At 44.7% G+C, this 20946-nt stretch overlaps 2 protein-coding genes across 3 annotated transcripts; both read right to left on the bottom strand.

Moving 5' to 3' along the window:
- Positions 1 to 1061: 1061 nt before the first annotated feature.
- LOC311008266 (uncharacterized protein) lies at positions 1062 to 11578 on the bottom strand. Of its 2 annotated transcripts, XM_084001772.1 has the most exons (10): positions 11494 to 11531; positions 9403 to 9455; positions 8219 to 8275; positions 7952 to 8078; positions 3777 to 3837; positions 3623 to 3686; positions 3267 to 3320; positions 2610 to 2678; positions 2425 to 2496; positions 1062 to 2150 (listed from the first exon to the last, which is right to left on the bottom strand). In XM_084001772.1, the coding sequence occupies exons 4-10, from the start codon at positions 8071 to 8073 to the stop codon at positions 1870 to 1872; spliced, it is 723 nt and encodes a 240-aa protein (XP_083857898.1). In that variant the 5' UTR covers positions 8074 to 8078; positions 8219 to 8275; positions 9403 to 9455; positions 11494 to 11531; the 3' UTR covers positions 1062 to 1869. The 2 variants fall into 2 exon arrangements, with proteins under 2 accessions (XP_083857898.1, XP_083857897.1); XM_084001771.1 differs by lacking the exon at positions 8219 to 8275 and having other exon boundaries at positions 11494 to 11578.
- Positions 11579 to 13858: 2280 nt separating this feature from the next.
- Positions 13859 to 18205, bottom strand: LOC311008269 (membrane progestin receptor beta-like; the record flags this gene model as incomplete). Its single annotated transcript, XM_084001776.1, has 5 exons — positions 17451 to 18205; positions 17251 to 17363; positions 15665 to 15821; positions 15371 to 15586; positions 13859 to 14170 (listed from the first exon to the last, which is right to left on the bottom strand). The coding sequence occupies exons 1-5, from the start codon at positions 17733 to 17735 to the stop codon at positions 13859 to 13861; spliced, it is 1083 nt and encodes a 360-aa protein (XP_083857902.1). The 5' UTR covers positions 17736 to 18205.
- Between the last annotated feature and the right edge of the window lie 2741 nt (positions 18206 to 20946).

Raw genomic sequence — 20946 nt, 5'->3', positions numbered from 1 at the left:
TGTCTCTTTCCTACGTTGGTAAATATTTGTAAATTCTGTTTCCTTTAAAGCTCTAAAGCTCTTGTGTCTGACTCTTGGTTTGTGTTGTGAGGTTGTTGTTGTAATCTCTGTTTCAACACAATTGCTGATACTTAAAGGAAGTAGTTTCCATTTTTAGGTTGAAGCAACTTCATAATGTTAAGTAAACACCACTAAGTTGGATGTCAAATTAGGTGCACATGAAAGCAGAAGTAAGTGATCCGGTCGTTTTGGCTAACTTCTTGTCAGCCGATGGAGTTAGCAGTCCCCGCCCTCGTCCCTACGTCACCACATTCACGCGCATCCCTTGGCTGCACACACAGAGAGGACCGCCCCTTTATGCCGTTCTCTCTCCTCATTGGATAAAGGTTGTAGGATACAAGGAAAGTTTTCTCCTCGGCTTACAGCAGAGCAGAGTGACTGACAGATCCGTGTTTCAGACCAAACACTCTATATAAGTGATTGCTGTCGGAAGATAGAACTATTTAAGACTTATATTAACACAAATATTCCGCTTACTTCTGCTTTAAGTCAACATAACATAGAACTAGCTTTTCAAATTGGTTTCCTAGATATTTTAGATCAACTTGTCACATTGTACAGTTAATTATTTGTATCTGCAGTGTCAGAAATAGTTTTCTATTAAGAGCTGCACTGTGTGTCTGTGTGTGTGTTTGTGTTTGTGTGTCAGCTCATTGCCTGAACACACACAGTATGAACGTTGGACTAGCAGCTGATGGACGTGGTCGACGTGCCCGCTCACACTCAAACTGCTCTGCTGAACCCTGACTCAGTAAGTCACAGCAGGATGTTACAGCGTGCATGTACGCACGCACACCCACGCACACACACACACACACACAGAGTTACATTCAGACAGCACTGAATCAGCAGATCTGGCTCAACATGTGTTTCTAAATGTAAGACTCACTGAACTTGGGAAAATAAGTATTGAGTAGTATTACTGTAAATTGAATTTAGGATTAGGGTTCACAATTTCTCAGTTTAATAGTCACTTCCTGCTTTAACATGAAGAATTAAAGTTGCAGCTTCATCATTTATTTATTATCATGAAATGAAAAAACTTCATATAATCTCTCAGGACTTCATTCATTCAACTATTCATTTCATCTTTGACTTATGTCCTGAAAATCAAGACTAAAAACCCGTTCCCCTCAAGTCAAGAGGGAAAGATGAGTTGATTCAACTTAATTCATGTGTCTTGTATCACAGAAGATCGACCAATCACAGGCCTGCAGCCATTAGAGGACAACGACCTGACACATGACATGATAAAACTGAACAGATGGTGACCAAATGAAGGAACATGGACAACGGTGTCTCCATCCAGAGGTCATCAGAGGTCACTGGTGCTGATAATCCATCTGATCGACAGGTGAAAGGTTTGTCTGAGTCTCCGCCCCCACCACACATCTGTGTGTTTCCATGTCGACACGTCAATTGGAAAAATATCCTCACGATAAAGAGACTTCCAACATAACAACAACACTTGTGTTTTGGCTGCATATAGATCAAATCAATCATTCTGACAATTGATCAGTGATTGGAAAATGTTCATCAGGTATCAGTTCTGTAAAGATCGTGTGTACTTTATGGACTTTATGGTTCTCTGCTCTTTAAAGGGACATTCCAGCATTTTTACACGTCAAGATGTCAGTGTTAGGATTAGGGTTAGGGTTAGGTCAGTGTTCTCGTCCTCAGATTTAACCATACCTGTCTTGAGTGTAATAAGAAACTAAATGATTAAAATAAACAAATAATCAGCTTAGTCTCACTTCGTTTTTGTCCTTTAGCTGCCATCTCTCACTCTGTCCTCCCTCCTTTTATCTGTCATCCTTCCATCTCCCGGTGGGGCAGCGGAGGTGAAGACTCCTCCTCCTCCTCCACTTGTTCCACCTCAGGTGTATGGTCAGGGGGCGTGTCCTGTTTCCATTTCCTGCTGACCTGAGCGTAAACTGAATTGCTGCTTCCATCGTTTAACTCCACCGTGACTGCGCTCCCTCCATCCTCCTGCCGTCCCGGCTCCTGATTGGTCGGTGGTGGTGACGACGATGGCAAGCTGACGGTGTGGTAGATGTGGTTGGAGTCTGGAGGGGCAGAACTGCTATCGTCTGTACACAGAGACACAGAATTAAACAATGACGTGTTGTGTTCACACATCTTCACTTAGCAGGAAGTGACATTTTAAGGTGTTTAATTTTGTCCCACATTATGTCTAGATCTCAAAGATATGAAGTTTGAAGACAAAGCAGCAAACCTATCTGGAATCAATGTTATTTGATATTTTTGGATGAAATATGGTTAAATAATTTTTTCCAGATACATATTCTATTATTAATATAAATTCATGTTAATATTTTTTTTTACAAACATATCATCAGGGACCTTGTTTCTGTGACGTCCTCAGCTGGCTTCTCCACAACATGACCTCCACTGATTTATCCAGAGGACTCGACTCTTAACAGAGACACAGACACAGAGGACGGGGAGTTTGAATACAATTTTTAGTTTTAGTTTAAGTAAAAAAATAAAAAATACAGTGTTGTGACTTGTGACAAGATGTGACATACCACCATCTCCAGCTGCAGCCGAGTTTCCTCCTGTCTCCATCACAGCGGCACCTCCATTGGTCTGAATGTCTGTATACACACACACACACACACACACACACACTGAATCAACTGGAGCTGAGCTGTTTGTGCTGCTTTGGACAGTCACTGATATTCTTACTTAACAACAATAATAAAACCATCAGATTCATTTGGATAAATCACCAATATACAACAAAACCCAACATTAGCCTACATCTGACAATTGTTAGCTACCTGGTTTTAGCAGAGACACTCTGTCCTGAGTGAAACACCTGAGAATCTAAATCTCCGTTTCTTCTTCCATCTTCTTTTTCTTCTTTTACACCTCCTTTTTCTCTTCCTCCATTGTCATACAGTTTGTAGGAAAATAACACTGATTGATCTAAGAGATCCCTGGTCTCTGATTGGCTGCCATTTTACCCTCTGTTCAGCATCTGGTCTCAGTCATAATTCAGGATGTGCTAACCCCAATGAAACCATGGCAGCAGTGTTTCAGTTACCTGAAAGTAACCTGATCCTACACACACAAACACACACACACACACACACACACACACACACACACACACACACACACACACACACACACACACACACACACACACAATGAGGTGAGATGTTGCTGTGTTCACAGACCTTGGTTGTTCTGTGGCGCCCCCAAGTGGCTCCTCCAGGGAGTGAATGAGTTTTCTTCATGAGGAAGAAACACACACACACACACATGCAAAGATTGATAAGTGATGGAAAATATATACACGAAAGAACTTTAATATTGTTTTTTACAAAGTTTAAGTATAAACAATGAGACAGAGACAGCTCTGTGCAGCAGGAAGTGACACGTTTGATCTAATCTCAGTTATGCTGATCATCAAACTTTGTTTTTTCACTTATCACTTGTTATAATTTCTTTACTCTCACTCTTGTTTGTGCAGTATCTTCTTTTTTTCTGTATTCATCATTCTTGTCATGATCGTTTATGATCGTTCACTTACCTTTTTCATCGCTCTGAATCTCATCGATCATCGGATTTTCTCTTGCTGTGTCCTCCAGCTTCACCTGTCAGGGTGCAGCACGTCAATCAATCAATTGTCTATGTAATTACAGACAAAAGCTCAGAGGACTCTCTGCTCCTCAAGGGTCACTCACCACTCTGATGAGAGCTGAGGGATTCTTGTCTGTGTCAGAATCTCGCAACTCAAACGAGCGTCTAGAAAACAAAAGAGAAGGAGTTGTTGAGCCAAACAAATAAAATATCTAATATCAATTAATTGCACTTGTCCATAGATGATTTTGAATCCATCCATTTTCATCCGCTTGATCCGAGTCGGGTCGCGGGGGCAGCAGTCGGAGCAGGGATCCCCAGACTTCCCTCTCCCCGGACACTTCCTCCAGCTCTTCCGGGGGGACCCCAAGGCGTTCCCAGGCCAGCCGAGTGACGTAGTCACTCCAGCGTGTCCTGGGTCTTCCACGGGGCCTCCTCCCGGTGGGACATGCCCGGAACACCTCACGAGGGAGGCGTCCAGGGGGCATCCTATACAGGTGCCCGAGCCACCTCAGCTGGCTCCTCTCGATGTGGAGGAGCAGCGGCTCTACTCCGAGCTCCTCCCGGGTGACAGAGCTCCTCACCCTATCTCTAAGGGAGCGCCCCGCCACCCTGCGGAGGAAACTCATTTCGGCCGCTTGTATCCGGGATCCCGTTCTTTCGGTCATGACCCAGAGTTCATGACCATAGGTGAGGGTGGGAACGTAGATCGACCGGTAAATCGAGAGCTTTGCCTTTCGGCTCAGCTCCTTCTTCACCACGACGGACCGATACAATGACCGCATTACTGCGGCCGCCGCACCGATCCGCCTGTCGATCTCGCGCTCCGTTCTCCCCTCACTCGTGAACAGGACCCCAAGATACTTAAACTCCTCCACCTGAGGCAGGAACTCTCCCCCGACCTGGAGGGTGCAAGCCACCTTTTTCCGGTCGAGAACCATGGCCTCGGACTTAGAGGTGCTGATTCTCATCCCAGCTGCTTCACACTCGGCTGCAAACCGCCCCAGTGCATGCTGAAGGTCCTGGCTCGAGGGAGCCAACAAGACCACATCATCTGCAAAAAGCAGAGATGAAATCAAGTGGCTCCCGAACCGTACCCCCTCCGGCACTTGGCTGCGCCTAGAAATTCTGTCCATATAAATAATGAACAGAACCGGTGACAAAGGGCAGCCCTGCCGGAGTCCAACACGCACCGGGAACAGGTCTGACTTACTGCCGGCAATGCGAACCAAGCTCCTGCTCCGGTCATACAGGGACCGTACAGCCCTCAGCAGAGGGCCTCCGACCCCATACTCTCGGAGCACCTCCCACAGGATGCCACGTGGGACACGGTCGAAAGCCTTCTCCAAGTCCACAAAACACATGTGGACTGGTTGGGCAAACTCCCATGCACCCTCGAGCACCCTGCGGAGGGTGTAGAGCTGGTCCAGCGTTCCACGGCCAGGACGAAAACCGCATTGTTCCTCCTGAATCCGAGGTTCGACTATCGGCCGAATTCTCCTCTCCAGCACCCTGGAATAGACTTTCCCCGGGAGGCTGAGGAGTGTGATCCCCCGGTAGTTGGGACACACCCTCCGGTCCCCCTTTTTGAAGAGAGGGACCACCACCCCGGTCTGCCAGTCCAGAGGCACTGTCCCCGACTGCCACGCGATGCTGCAGAGGCGTGTCAGCCACGACAGCCCCGCAACATCCAGAGACTTGAGGTACTCAGGGCGGATCTCATCCACCCCCGGTGCCTTGCCACTGAGGAGCTTCCGGACTACCTCAGTGACTTCAGCTTGGGTGATGAATGCATCAACCTCTGAATCCTCAGCCTCTGCTTCCTCGACGGAAGGCGTGTCAGTGGGATTGAGGAGATCCTCGAAGTATTCCTTCCACCGTCCGACGATATCCCCAGTCGAGGTCAACAGCTCCCCTCCTCCACTGTAAACAGTCTTGGCGGAGCACTGCTTCCCCCTCCTGAGGCGTCGGATGGTTTGCCAGAATTTCCTCGAGGCGGACCGGTAGTCCTCCTCCATGACCTCCCCGAACTTTTCCCAGACCCGAGTTTTTGCTTCCGTGACCGCCCGGGCTGCAGTCCGCTTGGCCTGCCGGTACCCGTCAGCTGCCTCGGGAGTCCCCCGAGCTAGCCAGGCTCGGTAGGACTCCTTCTTCAGCTTGACGGCATCCCTTACTTCTGGTGTCCACCACCGGGTTCGGGGATTACCGCCGCGACAAGCGCCGGAGACCTTACGGCCACAGCTCCGGACGGCCGCGTCAACAATGGAAGTGGAGAACATGGTCCATTCAGACTCAATGTCTCCGGCTTCCCTCGGAATCCGGTCAAAGCTCTCCCGGAGGTGGGAGTTGAAGACCTCCCTGACAGGGGATTCTGCCAGACGTTCCCAGCAGACCCTCACGATACGCTTGGGTCTGCCAAGTCTGACCAGCTTCCTCCCCTGCCAGCGGATCCAGCTCACCACCAGGTGGTGATCAGTTGACAGCTCAGCCCCTCTCTTCACCCGAGTGTCCAAGACATACGGCCGGAGATCAGATGACACGACTACAAAGTCGATCATTGACCTCCGGCCTAGGGTGTCCTGGTGCCACGTGCACTGATGGACACCCTTATGCCTGAACATGGTGTTCGTTATGGACAAACTGTGGCTAGCACAGAAGTCCAATAACAAAACACCGCTCGGGTTCAGATCGGGGAGGCCGTTCCTCCCAATCACACCTCTCCAGGTAACACTGTCGCTGCCCACGTGGGCATTGAAGTCCCCCAGCAGAACGATGGAGTCCCCAGTTGGAGTGCTTTCCAGCACCCCTCCCAGGGCCTCCAGGAAGGCCGGGTACTCTGCACTGCCGTTCGGCCCGTAGGCCGAGACAACAGTGAGAGACCTATCCCCGACCCGAAGGCGCAGGGAAACGACCCTCTCGTTCAGTGGGGAGAACTCCAACACATGGCGGCTGAGCTGGGGGGCTATGAGCAAGCCCACACCAGCTCGCCGCCTCTCACCATGGGCAACTCCGGAGTGGAAGAGAGTCCAGCCTCTCTCAAGGAGTTGGGTTCCAGAGCCCAGGCTGTGCGTGGAGGTGAGCCCGACTATCTCTAGTCGATACCTCTCAGCCTCCCGCACGAGCTCAGGCTCTTTCCCCGCCAGCGAGGTGACATTCCATGTCCCTAAAGCCAGAGTCGTTGTCCGGGGATTGGGTCGCCGGGGCCCCCGCCCACGGCTGCCACCCAAAACACACGGCACCGGCCCCTCATGGTCCTTCCTGCGGGTGGTGGGCCTACTGGAAGGCGGGCCCACGTCGCTCCTTCGGGCTGGGCCCGGCCGGGTCCCGTGGGCGGAGACCCGGCCACCAGGCGCTCGCCTGCGAGCCCCAACCCCAGGCCTGGCTCCAGGGTGGGGCCCCGGTGACGCCGATCCGGGCGACGTGAGCGTCCTCGATATTGTTCCACTCATGAGGGGTTTTGGAACCGCTCTTAGTCTGACCCGTCACCTAGGACCTGTTTGCCTTGGGAGACCCTACCAGGGGCATTAAGCCCCGGACAACATAGCTCCCAGGATCATTCGGGTGCTCAAACCCCTCCACCACGGTAAGGTGGCGGTTCATGATTTTGAATAATCACAAAATTTATTGCACATTTATACTTGTTTTTAATGTACCTTAAAGGGATATTTTTCAGGTTTTTAACAGTGGACAAATATGCAAATGTAAGCTTAGCTGTTAAAATATGCTCAAATAATAACATGACTACTCCATTCAAGAGGTAACTATGGTGGCCCTCAGAGCCCAATACACTGCAACTGAGAAAAACACATGCAAAGATTAAAACGTGCTACAGATCATCGTATTAACTTAACCCTATAGTTTTAATTTAGTTTAAAGAGATTGGATTAAATGATCCTTGGAAGCTGTTGGGTCATAGTTTACATCTTAAGTGAACCATCCGACTGTATTGTGTTGTAGAGTGAGTGAGCGACATGTTTTCAGATGGGGAACTTTATGGAAATAAATATTCAGATGAATCATGTTGTGACACTGAATTAGAACAAAGTCAAATGTCAATAATTACATTTTCAGGATCTAAATCTCTGCTCTCTCTTTATCTCTTTACTCTGAATCTCAGAATTGAAGTTGAAAAAGGAAAATTATTAGGATGTTGGTGGTGACTATTTTCAACGGTGGATTAATCCACATTTGCAGCTGGCTCAGGAGCTAAGTCATTGTTTGCACAATGAGATATGGGATTTGTTGGCAGAAAATCAGCTGATTGAATAGCTGAGCTGACCTGCTGCAGTCGCTGCACAGAGCTGTGAGGAAGATGGAGAGGAGCAGGAGGAGGACGAAGAAGCCCACGACCCCCGACGACAGGAACCAGGAGGCGATGACCTCTGCTCCGATGGCGGCCATGACGTCTGAAAGAGAGAGTGAAAGTATGGAAGTAAAAGAGGTGAGTCATGTGACCTCTGTGTGGCCTATCTGTGAGAGTGTGCAACAGGAATGTGTCACAATTCAAATTTACTGAAGGCAAGACCGACTTACTGCCCTGACACACCTGAAATCGGCAGCTCTCAGGTAACTCATTAATATTTGAGGAATTTCCTTCTCTGGACTGTCAGAGACATAAAAGGAATAAACAGAAACATAGATCAAAAGGATCAAAACAAAGTAGAATAGAAGATTAAATGATATAAAAACAAATGTAAAAGGAGAATAGAAGCAAAGTAATGAATAGTTTAGATTAATTTGTCAAAGTCATGTTAAAGCCTCAGTCCAGAGAAAAATTCCTGAAGTCTAAATTCAGGAACTGAGCCGCAAAATCAGCCGTGGGACTTCTGTGATGATTTGGTTTCTCTAAGTGTGTGAAATCTTGGCTCTCTCAGAAAGAGCGAGGCACAGAGCCTCCTCTCTTCTGATTGGCTGAGACCACATGTTGTTACTAGAGCGCCAGAGATAAGCTGAGAGAAAAGATGTATAACTACACTGAGATGGTTATGATATGTTTCTATGAAATAAACACAGGAGAAAAGTAAACATAGACAGTATAGATAAACTGAAGGTTGATCAGAAATCATTCAATAATTGAGTTTTTAAAGTTTCTTTCTTTCAAACAGCTATATACTGATGTCCACATCAGGCACTAAATTAAAATGTGCTGGCGACTGTTTGACTGCAGTTTCTCTGGCCATGCAAATGCAGAGTGAGAATCAGATGGAGCTGCAGCTTGTTTACTACAGCATGCACTCACAGCCTGCGTCCTGTCTATAGCCACATTGTCATTGGTTCATAAGGAAACCCAATGGCGGCTGCACAAGCTTTGGTTCATCCTGATCATTAGCATGATGGATGGAGACAGACAAAACAACACAACTGTGATGTTCCTGAACTGTGCAATGTTTACTGCCTGTTGTGTAAACATTACTGAGTAAACAAGAGGCCGTGTTTACTTATTAACACCATAAAACAACAGAGAATTCGTTTGAAAATGATAAGTCATGAAAAACTGAAGAGACATTTTCAGACATTTTCATAAACACCACTCAGATGTTGTTCACTGGTAGCCTATTTTAAGTTCATCTGTTGTTGAGCTGTGGTTTAGATGTACCTCTTATTTGACTGTTAATTATGTTGTTCATGTAATTGTTTAGCTCCTGTTTATCTAGGGTTTAGATGTTTACCTGTTGTTTAGTGGTGGTTTACCTGGTTTAGATTTTTACCTGTTGTTTAGCTCTTGCCTACCTTGTTCTTTCAGCTCAGTGAAAATCGAAGCACCATCACCATCCTGACCGATCCTGTTACACAAAGAATTGATACACACTTATGAATGTTATTATTACGTAAAGGAACATTTCAAAACTCACTTAAGCTAAGTGTCACCCAGTGTTTGCAGCCATAATGCTAAGCTAAGCTAATCAGCTGCCGGTTTTTCCAAACAGACGTGATCATCACTGGATTCACACAATTAACTCTCATGTTGTGTTCTGGTCAATTTTGTGTTCTGGTCAAAAATGACTGTTCCATTAAGACTCATAAAAAAAAAACTGTAATAATAGGCTATTTATAAGTTCATGGAGTGTTAGATTTTTTTAATCAACTTAAGTTCTTGTGAACATTACAAGTTATGTATGGCTCATAGATCTGAGCTCTCAAGTTCCAAAAAAACACTATTTTTTGATTATTTTGACTACAAGAAATTTTAGATTATGATCAAATGAAATATAGTATAATGTTTTACACAACTACTTTGGGTCAAAGTTACCAAGGACAATTGTCCATTTTGTCCATCTGACAAATTAGGCTGTATGAGCTCAGTTTTTTACACTCTTTTTTGACTAAGAACACCAAGAGTTGAATAAAACACACAAAACTGTATGCAAATTAATAAAATTTATTTTGTGTGTTCAAATCCTCTTTGTGGGCAAAGTCGTGGAATCTTAGGTCAGTCTGATCAAATTAAAGCAGAAGTAAGCAGAATATTAGTGTTAATATAAGTCTTAAATAGTTATATCTTCCGACGGCAATCACTTATATAGAGTGTTTGGTCTGAAACACGGGTCTGTCAGTCACTCTGCTCTGCTGTAAGCCGAGGAGAAAACGTTCCTTGTATCCTACAACCTTTATCCAATGAGGAGAGAGAGCGGCATAAAGGGGCGGTCCTCTCTGTGTGTGCAGCCAAGGGATGCGCGTGAATGTGGTGACGTAGGGACGAGGGCGGGGACTGCTAACTCCATCGGCTGACAAGAAGTTAGCCAAAACGACTGTATCGCTTACTTCTGCTTTTATTACATTTCTCAGAGATAAAACATTTAAATTGATCAAATTTGACTGGAACACCACATGAGGGTTCATTTATTGATGAGATTGAAAGTCACTGTTGTTTTTGTTCAAGTGAATTCTCTGCCGACCAAATCATTGTTCATAAAGACGAAAATGAAATGACAACATTTGTAAAGTGTTAGATCTGACATGTGAAATGACCACAGAGCCACATGTTGACACGACCAATAAATGCAGATTTTCCTCTCATATGAAATTTATCTTCACACGTGTGCAATAACATCACATTTCCTGTTCTGTGTACAAACAAACAGAGGACTCAACCCTTAACACTTCAGTATAAGTTCATACGTTTTGTCATCAAAATACAGTTATGGCTTAAACTGTATTTTGATGATAAAACTTTATGCAGCATAATGTGTCTCATAGATTGAATCTTAATTTCTGATACTGATACTAATTCCTTTATATTCCGCTGGTCAGCATTAGCAAAAATAAAACATCACTTCATTGTTAGTTTATAATATTTTTGTAATTTGAATTAAATATAGGCTAATATACATATATTATAGATATAATTAAATATTATGGATGAAAATTCATTGAGGCAGCAAATGGAAAGCTTTTTGTTATTTCTGTAAAAAAAAAAATCTGTATTTTTCTAAAAAGTTGCGTATGTGTGTGTGTATGTGTTTTCACACATATGTATGAACAACATCTCACAGAACCACACAGGATGTGAAATTAATGAGCCATGATCCTTATAAAATATCTTAAACAATTAATATACAGTATATTCTTCATATTAAAATACACATTTCCATTATTTCCCAAATTTCTCCAACATTGTTTACTGCTAATATTTCCACACATGTTTCTTCTGACTTGTTTTGGTTTATTTGACATTTAAGATCAAAGTTGAAAACATGGACCCTAAGAGTCTTTGTTACGTTTGGCGATTTTACTGTTGGACAGAACAACACAGATCGATGACATCATCAACAACGGAAAACTGAATAAAAGTCTGAAATCAGCTGTCATAAAGGTTCGTACCTGTGCAGGCAGCTGGGTGCTCAGCCTCAGTGTGTGTGTCCGAGGGGAGTTGTTCCTGCTGCAGGTTTACTCATTGACAGACTGAACAAACACTGCTCTGCTGTTTCAGCTGAGAGGGAGAGAGAGAGAGAGAGAGAGAGAGAGAGAGAGAGAGAGAGAGAGAGAGAGAGAGAGAGAGAGTCATGGATGATCCTCTGTCTTAAAAAATGTAAATAAAGCTCATGGATGGATGTCTAAATTACTTTCATTCGTGGCATGGTGGTAGTGAGATTACTGACATGCTAATTCATGTGAAGTGGGAAGGGCAGGGGATCAGGAAGTGGTTTATAATATTCTAACCAGTCTGAATTATTTCACATTAATTTCTGAGAAATCATTTATCTCTCAGTTAGGTAAAGGGGTCTAAGTACAGTACCCATTAACCTCGGCTGTCATTGCCAGGGTCAGCAAGACTGGTGTGAAATCATCAACAGACGAGCAAGAATTCAAAACTTTGTTCAGCATAATGAAACTCAGATATTTATTGGTGAAATGCACCTTGGAAGTTGTTACCTCTCAGTTTGTATATACCAAGTTTGCAAAAAGCAGGAGAGTTTCTCATTGATCAAAACTGCGATGAGTTATCAGATTTTTCTGTTATGGCATCACACACACGGGTACACAGGAAGCTGATGTTGCATTCACACAAAAAAAAACCCTCCTAGTATCAGAGCCACACCTTGTGTCTGACTCTGACTGTGTGTTTTGTCTTTGCCTGCTGTGTATTTTTAGTTTCAAGTGAAGGACTTAAGTTTAGTTTATACATGTGGACAAAACTTAAATAGTGTTTGATTAATAAAACATAAATAAAATATATTTTAGTGTACTGTAGTGCCACTATCAGGACAGAATTTGCTGGTCAGGTTGTTAAATCATCAGTAATGTTGTTGTAATGAAGTGGAATGAGTGGATTCTGTAATAAAGGGCAAAGTAGGTGTTGGTGATGTTGTGTGACAGCTGTGTGTAATAAACGTATGAAACATTAGTGTGCAACACTATCTGCTGCTCCACCCAAACACTCCAACTGACATTTACTGCTTGACCAGCCGAGCGAAGCCTGTGGAGAACTGAGAGAGAGAGATAACAACAATCCACTGTTGGTGTCTGAGTTATGTGGTGGAGATAACTTCAGTTTCCTGCCCAGATGTTTGTTGATCTCTGGTTGCCTCCACCCACACAAAGTTTATCATTCAGATTCTACAGTGTTCACTTGATCCTGAGGGGAAAACTTCAGCTTTGACTTCAAATAAGTTTATTTAACTGTCTGGAACTGTATTTTTGTAAAAGCATCAGTGTGGATGCTCAGCAACAACAATCTGTACACACACATACAACTGTAAAGCTCATCACCTAGTGTCAATAAGACAATAAAGTACCAAGGAGAGAGATAATGGACAAAACATATTAAAATGAAAATAAAAAGTATTTGAATTGAGTGGATAATTTGCCATTTGACATGTAATTTTTTGTCATTTTATAGACTGAGTAACCCTGAAGATTATAACTGTCAGATGTATTGATTATGACTAATTACTGTTTGCATCTGTGCACTTCATTATTTGACACAGAAAAAAAAATCAATCACTAAACCTCTACTTTAAATTAGAAAGAAGATCTAATTTACAGTGAAGCAGATCAAAAAATAAAGCTCCTCAACACAAGAAACAACAATGTTGAGCTCATATAGTAAACAAAAACAGATAAAATGAAAGAAATGTGAAGACATTTAGCAACAATAAAAGACACAAAACATTAAAAATAAATAAAAATCCATAATCATAATTAGAATACTAAAATAAAGGTGTGCAAATCAGCTAAAGCAGGAACATGTATGTAAAGTGTGATTTACAAAATGCTTTAGATGGTTCCAAGCAGTGTGCACCTGCGGAGTGAGTCAGTCACCTGACAATGTCTGATCAGAGCCCGTGGACATTATCGACCTAAGGTGAGAAGGTCATGTTGACTTGGACAAATTCCAGACGCTGAACAAAAATTAGAATATATTTTGCTTTCAGTTTCTGGTGGTTTAGATGGATCAGAGGTGGAAGTGGCACTGACTCATGTCAGGTCTGACAGGGTCTTAGTTTCCCTACTGTTTGCTTTTATTTTAAACAGCACGCACACATGCAGAAATAATCAGTCTTCAGGCTGACAAATGAGGAGTAAAAAAAAAAAAAAAAGAAAGAAAAACTAGAAAAACCAGAAGTGCATGACAATAAAAATTCTGCCCTGAGGAGCAGACACACAAACTCTGTTTGCCCAGAGACATCTCATTAATCCGCAGAAGACCCCTCAGGAGTTTGTGAGCTTGCAGTTCTCATCCTCTTCATCTCTGCTCCTTCTGCAGCTGAGCCTGGGCCCTTCTACTCATGACGAGAGCCGTCATTGTACAGCAGAGCGTCAGGCAGGGGAAGGAGGCGCAGGCCAGCAGGAGGCACTCCTCTCCAAACTCCCTGACCAGCGCTGGCCGCCGCCACAGGAAGTCCCTGAAGAGCGCCTCCTGCTGGGCAAGCGTGCAGAGAGACAACAGGACATGGAAGAGCTGATGGCTATGGCCAACGATGTCGAACAGGCCGGGGACAAAGCACTCAGGTACAGGGCAAGAGAAGAAGAAGGCAGATAGCAGAAATAGCACCACCTGGTGGAGAAGAGACAGAAGATACTCAGTCAGTATTAAAGGTACGTAGGGGAGGATATCTTTTTCTGGAGCATTTTTTACTGTTTTGCTTTAAATCCTCTTCACACCCTGATTGCAACCAATTTATTTTTCACAAAAATGAAAGAGTCACCTGCTGTGGAACGGACAATCCTGTAAAAACTCCATCTAATCATTTTGAACGGCGCAAACAAATTCTTTGGATCGTGATGCTGCGTCTATCAAACTGCCATCTGCCCCTCCCTCCCCCCTCTGCATGTACCCCTCTTCGTGCACTCATCATACGCAAGTCTTCAATGATTTACGTTAGGTAAAGACGACGCCAGAGCCTGATCTTATGCTAGCTTTCTAAATTCAACGAGACAGTTGCAGCAACATTATGGCAGAAAAGTGCTCTGGCGGCGTGGCCTCGGAGAGAAGTCTAAAGAATGGGGCTTTTTTCAGGATCTCCTACTCTACCTTTAACTAAGAGTCATCATCTGACTCCTGTGAAGCATTAACTGTCCTCGTGCAAATGTCGTAATTAAGTCATAGCCACTTTTATGTTTTATTCTCTTACTTGAGTCTCTAATGTTTTTTTGCAACAGTTTAAGTGACTTTAAGTGATTCATTGAGGATAAGATTAAGATGGGGGTCGTTTGACCTTGAATACATAAGTGACCATCTTAAAGACTTTTTTTTTCAGAATTAAAGCAAAATCCTAATGTGACAGTTGAGGTTCCTGTCACTATGCCTCCAATTGATCATGTGCCCTGGCTACTTGGCCAAGGGGATGTCCCTTTGGGTGACTGGCAAGCGCGCATGACTCTTGCCCGGGAGGTGTGGGTTCAATCCCCGCCCGGGCCCTCTTCACCTTGCCACATTCTGGCGTTGTTGGCAGGATCCATGTAGCACTAGGGGTGGGTCCATGGATTCCTAATGTGTGGCAGCCTGCGCGGAAGCACGAGGACGTGCTTGTGAAAAGAGGGGGAGAGATGTGACAGTTGAGGTTCCTGTCACTATGCCTCCAATTGATCATGTGCCCTGGCTACTTGGCCAAGGGGATGTCCCTTTGGGTGACTGGCAAGCGCGCATGACTCTTGCCCGGGAGGTGTGGGTTCAATCCCCGCCCGGGCCCTCTTCACCTTGCCACACTAACATTTTGTGTTTTGTGCACCTGTCCCCTGGCCCTGTAAACATCACCTGCAGAACGTGCAGAGACATTGCAGCGTTGTTTGTCCAGGTGTGGGTGGCTAGGCGATGGGCGACAGGGCTGATGTCGAGCAGGTAGGCCACGCCCATCGGGATCACCTGGCAGAGCTTCCGGTGCAGCGGGTATGGCCGACGGAAACGAAGCTTCGCATAGCAGCAGGTGGTGCAGCAGAGCCAGGCGAGGAGGGCAGCCGCCGGGAGGAAGATCTGACAAAACCGACATCATCAGCGCATCTGAATGCATCACGTTATTAGATAGGATGGATAGAAGAAACACGATCGGACCTGTACCAGCATGCTTTGCATCCAGGCGGCATCTGAGCTGTACAGGCACAGAGCCAGAGCACAACCATACTGGTAGACGGCCACGCCCACGTAGTCCAGGAAGAAGAGCGAGTAGTGGGCATGCTCTGAGTGGGACTGCAACAGGTGAGCTGCAGCGCTGCAACATACAGCATAAGTTACAGCAGCGCTCATCAATAATCTATCAATAACAGATCAATGGATCTGAGGATCGTCTCCATCTCTGAGTAGATTTCAGCTCCTCAGTTTCAGAAAATCTGCCAGATGTGGAAGCAGCTGGATGCGTAAGTGATGATACGTCTGTGAATGCAGTCAAGAATTCAAAAATGGGACAAAATTTTCACTTTGTGTCATAAGCTGCTCCCACTATTATAAGAAAGTTTGTCTCGGGGAGACAATTGTCTTCTTCAGATTCAAGATGAAGTTTAAATTTCGTGGTCATTATTTGTTAAAATGAGATTGACCCCTAATTTACACACGCCCCGACTGAAAGCCCTCACCCTCATCCACTGCAGAGTGGATAAGTACAAGCTTGATGATATGATAACAGCCATACATAAAGTTTAAGATTAAAGCAGAAGTAAGCGATCCGGTCGTTTTGGCTAATGCTGCGTTCCAGGCAGGCTTTTGAAACCGTAAATTACAGCTTCAAGTCACAACTTACGATTTTGTAGCGTTCCAGGCAACCCACTCGTGTTTTTCCGACCTGTTTTATCTGTGAAAGTCACTATAACGGCCACTCGTAACTTCCGGCTCGTGAACTCGTACCAGATCGAACTGGTATGACTTCACAGGTCGGAAAAACACGAGTTACGGGCTGCCTTGAACGCACCATAACAGTCCTCGTCCCTACGTCACCACATTCACGCGCATCCCTTGGCTGCACACACAGCCCTGCATGCCGTTCTCTCTCCTCATTGGATAAAAACTGTAGGATACGATAAATGTTTTCTCCTCGGCTCAGAGCAGAGCAGAGTGACTGACAGACCCGTGTTTCGGTCCAAACACTCTATGTAAGTGATTGCTGTCGGAAGATATAACTATTTAAGACTTATATAACACAAATATATCGCTTACTTCTGCTTTAACAACACAAACAACACATTAATTTGCCTTTCTGAACTTGATTTGCTCTTCACTTCAACATTATGCTCCATGGTTCTCTCCTCTCTATTGGTGTTCCTGTAGAACAGATGTGTTATATCAAAAAATTTTGCATTTTTCTATCTCCATAATTCTTTTTTTTTTCATCTATGACGTCCTGTTACTTTTAGGACCCTGACTGAAGACTTGTGGCTTGTGCCAGTGGGTGTAACTAATGTTGACAAAGTTGATAATTATACAATCAATTTTACTGGATGCTCTGTGTGCTTGACTTCCTGTTTGGGATGGTCTAATCTATGTAGATTGACGCAAACTGATTGTGTTCTCCGAGGAGCTGAGTGGTGATTCTTTCATGCTGCAAGTTCATGCTGTGAAAATGCAAAGATTAACTAGAATGGTAGTGTAGATCAGTATAGCATGTGGAAATTGCGGTTTGAGGTATTGACAATTCATTGTTGACTCACCTGCAGCTCAGGTAGGTGACTGCAGAGAGGACGTAGAGGACGAGGGGCATCGAGGACACATCTAGTGAAAAACCCTGACCCTCAGGACCCTGCAGCCGAAAACCCAGGATGCCCTAAGGAGGTCAGAGGTCGTAGACGTCAGATACATGGTGGCAAATAACTGGGAAGGCTAAACAACCTGGACCGGACGGTGACAGTACCCCTCCCTGCAGGACAGCGAATGTGGTGAACCTCAGCACCACGCAGACTGCAGCCAGCAGGTGACTCCACACGTTCAGTGTCTCATTGTGGATCTGGAACAGACTGAGGACGTAACAACGCCACGACAGGCCCACGGGGCGATACCCCCGAACGATGTACCGCTCCCGGAACAGAGGGGGGACGTCCACATCACGGACTGTAGGGGGGAGAGAGGGGAGGAGGCGCTGCACCACCGGGAGGAGGGTAAGGCACACTGAGGGAGGGGCGAAAGACACCCGAGGCATGATGGGGAAGAGTTGTTGTTCTGTAGAAAGGTGAAACAGTAATACGGATGGAGAGTCAGACAGGTGTGACGAGTGTTAGGTTGTCATGTAGGTGGCAAAAGGGGTGAGTAGGGGGTAAGAGCAATGTGTTGGTAGCAGGGCCGTTGCTAGGAATTCTGGGCCCCCTGAAAGAATACTAAAGTGGGCCCCTGACCTTTCCACTTTTTTTCTTAGACTACGTATGTATTATCATTTTTTATTTAGCCTACTTTGTTTTGATGCTAATGCAGCATTACTATGAGTATTAGTCAGGGTAGCAGAATAATTCAGTCATTAGATTAGACTACTGAGTTTTTTTGTGGGCCCTACTGGGCGCTGGGCCCCTAATTATCATCACCTTTCTCCCCTATACAACGGCCCTGGTTGGTAGACAGGTGTGTAGCAACCAAGCAACCAAACAAGGATCCAACAGACCAACCAACGAAGCAGCCACGCAATCAAACAGGCAACCAACGAACCAAATACCAAACAAACAAAACAAACTTCACAAGGATCAAATTCAAAACAATTTCAGAAAAATATAAACTCACATCCAGAAGGTCAGAGGTAACAGCACCCAACAGAAGAAGCGAATGCTGGAGGCATTTTCTATTCTATTCTATTAGAGGCTGGTGTGTCTCGTTGTTTTGGCGCTGACCTGCTGCTCAGTCTTGCTGCTGCAGACTGGCCACTGTCACATGCATGGTGACACACACACACACATGCACACACACACACACACACACACACACACACACACACACACAGGTCTAATCTCTATAATGTGCTCTTGTTTTCAGCTTATTAGAGCTGATTTCAGTCTGAATGAGTTTTTCCCTGCTCGCTCAGGATTTCAGACATCACGAGACTCAACACATTGCTGACACACACACACACACACACACACACACACACACACACACACACACACACACACACACACACAGCCTCTCCATTCACCCTTATTTTATTCATGATTTCACTTTTCATTGTAAAACATTGCATCAAACATGTTTGTCCCAGCATTTATTAAAGAGGAACTATGCAGGATTTATGAGCTTAACTATGCTACATTTTTACCTTAATTAAACAGTTTTGGAGTAATTGTGATGGTTTACAGCAGGGGTATTCAATTAAAATTCATTGAGGTCCAGTTACTAAACTTTCATCCAAGTGAAAGGTCCGAACCTTATAAAGTCCAAATGGTGTCTTATATATAAGCTATAGCCTACCCCTATGTCAAATAAATAAAATCAACGAAGTGCATTTTCATATCAATTTTCAACACAGGAAACATTTAACATAGTGCACTTGTATAGTAAACAAATAGCTTTTTAGATTTTTTTTTTTTTTTACCATGAATAAAAGTAGCCCCCAGGCAAATTAATTTAAGGCCTGTTATTTCAATTAAAGAGAACAAGACAGAATAAATAAGGGGGTTTCCCTGTTTGTTTGTTTGTTTGTTTGTTGTTGTTTTTTGTTTGGTGCTTTTTTTTCTTTCTTTTTTTGACGCCAAGGTGTCAAAAGCATCTTGATAGCTGCACTGTCATTGCATTGTCCCCCTCTATTAAATATGGAAGGAGGCTGAAAATCACAGGATATGTCTGTTCTGTTCTGGTGATACAAGTCAGTAGTCCTGAAATAGGCGTTTCTCTTCTATAACACACATTCTACATGTCTGAAGCGCCGTCTTCCCGCATATACGGGCTTCCTGCTCCTTTCAAACGGGGCAGAGCTCCGCGTGAAAAAGTTTATAGACCGAGGGAGAACCGGGGTCTGACACAACACCGGCGGAGAAGCAGGAAACAAGCACGTCGCACCGAATACGCACCGCTACGGCGTCGCTCTCGCTTGTGAGCGCACATTAAAGTAATTGGCTTGTGCGCGCAACAAGAGACCCATCTGAACGGCCCCCAAGCACGCACGCACACACACACACACACACTTAACCGCGGCGGCGGCGGCGGCGGCTCGCCTTTGACTTCAGCATCACCTTTTTTTATTTTATTTTGGAGCAAGACATGCTGTCATCACTCCGTCTCCTTTCTCTTTCCCTCTCGGACGCGCTGGCCGCGCAGGGTAAACAAACGATCTGATTGGCTCAATTGAGTGAAGCTGCCGTATTGACCTATAGCTGAGCCCGCTGTCCCGTCGGAAAAAATGCTCCAGGAAAATGTTAACTTATTAGAGATTGGTCTCGGGTCCGGATCGAACCATAACTCGGTCCGGGTCCGGACCGAGGTCCGCCATTTGGTGATGCCTGGTTTACAGTAATGAATGACAAAGAAGAATGGAGGCTCTCTGCCTTCCACGTAGCATCTCTTGGCTGAAAACTTTGCACGTCACAAACACACCCCGTAACCCATAATCTCTTGATTATGACGGATAAGATTACATAAATACATTGTATATGATACATAACGTTATGTACTATTCAATGCTTTCTCACCGGCTTCATTGAAAACAAATGCACATGGTCAGGAGGATGGTTAGCAAAACAGAGGAAAAGCGACCGCACTTGTGTAACCCATGGTTAATACACTGGTAATCTAGGTTTGTAAGGAGTTAAGGGCAAGAACTGCAATGCAGGAAAATACACAGATGACAAGGTAGGTTATTGCAGGTGAGTAGTAGAATAAGTCTGGTCTGTCAAAAAAGTCACGTAAGTCTGTGTGTACTGTGATCACTGTCACAGTAAAGTGTCTTTCAAATCCACCGTCTGAAGATTCCTTAATATTCAAGTGTCCAGTGTTCTTATGAATGTGAATGTACAGTATGTGAATGTGTGTATGTGTGTGACAGTCCTGGCGGCTGGCACCAACCGACCACCAGGTGGAGTATTTGATGAATCGGTTCTGAGCAGAATGAGGAGGCTCTCACTCCATCCAGAAGACCTGACAAGGAAAACCGGGACTATCCCACTTCGGACCGTCCAAAGATAGTTCACCTATCTTCTATATTGATTCATTGGCATGCATAAATTATAAGTTTTAACAACTATGAACATAACTTGACAATTATTTTCTCCTCTTTTTTAATGCTCAGTTCACTATGAGTATGTCTCCTTTCTTCCACACACATCCAATCATGCAGGTACGTCGTGATCTGTAAATCACATCCAGCCAAAGGCTGGACTCGACCAACTCTGTGTTCTGACCAGCCCGTTGTCTCTCACTTTCTTAGCATAGAAATA

Source organism: Trachurus trachurus, assembly GCF_905171665.1.
Source record: "Trachurus trachurus genome assembly, chromosome: 3".
NCBI lineage: Eukaryota > Metazoa > Chordata > Actinopteri > Carangiformes > Carangidae > Trachurus > Trachurus trachurus.
This window is presented reverse-complemented; position numbering and strand designations above follow the sequence as displayed.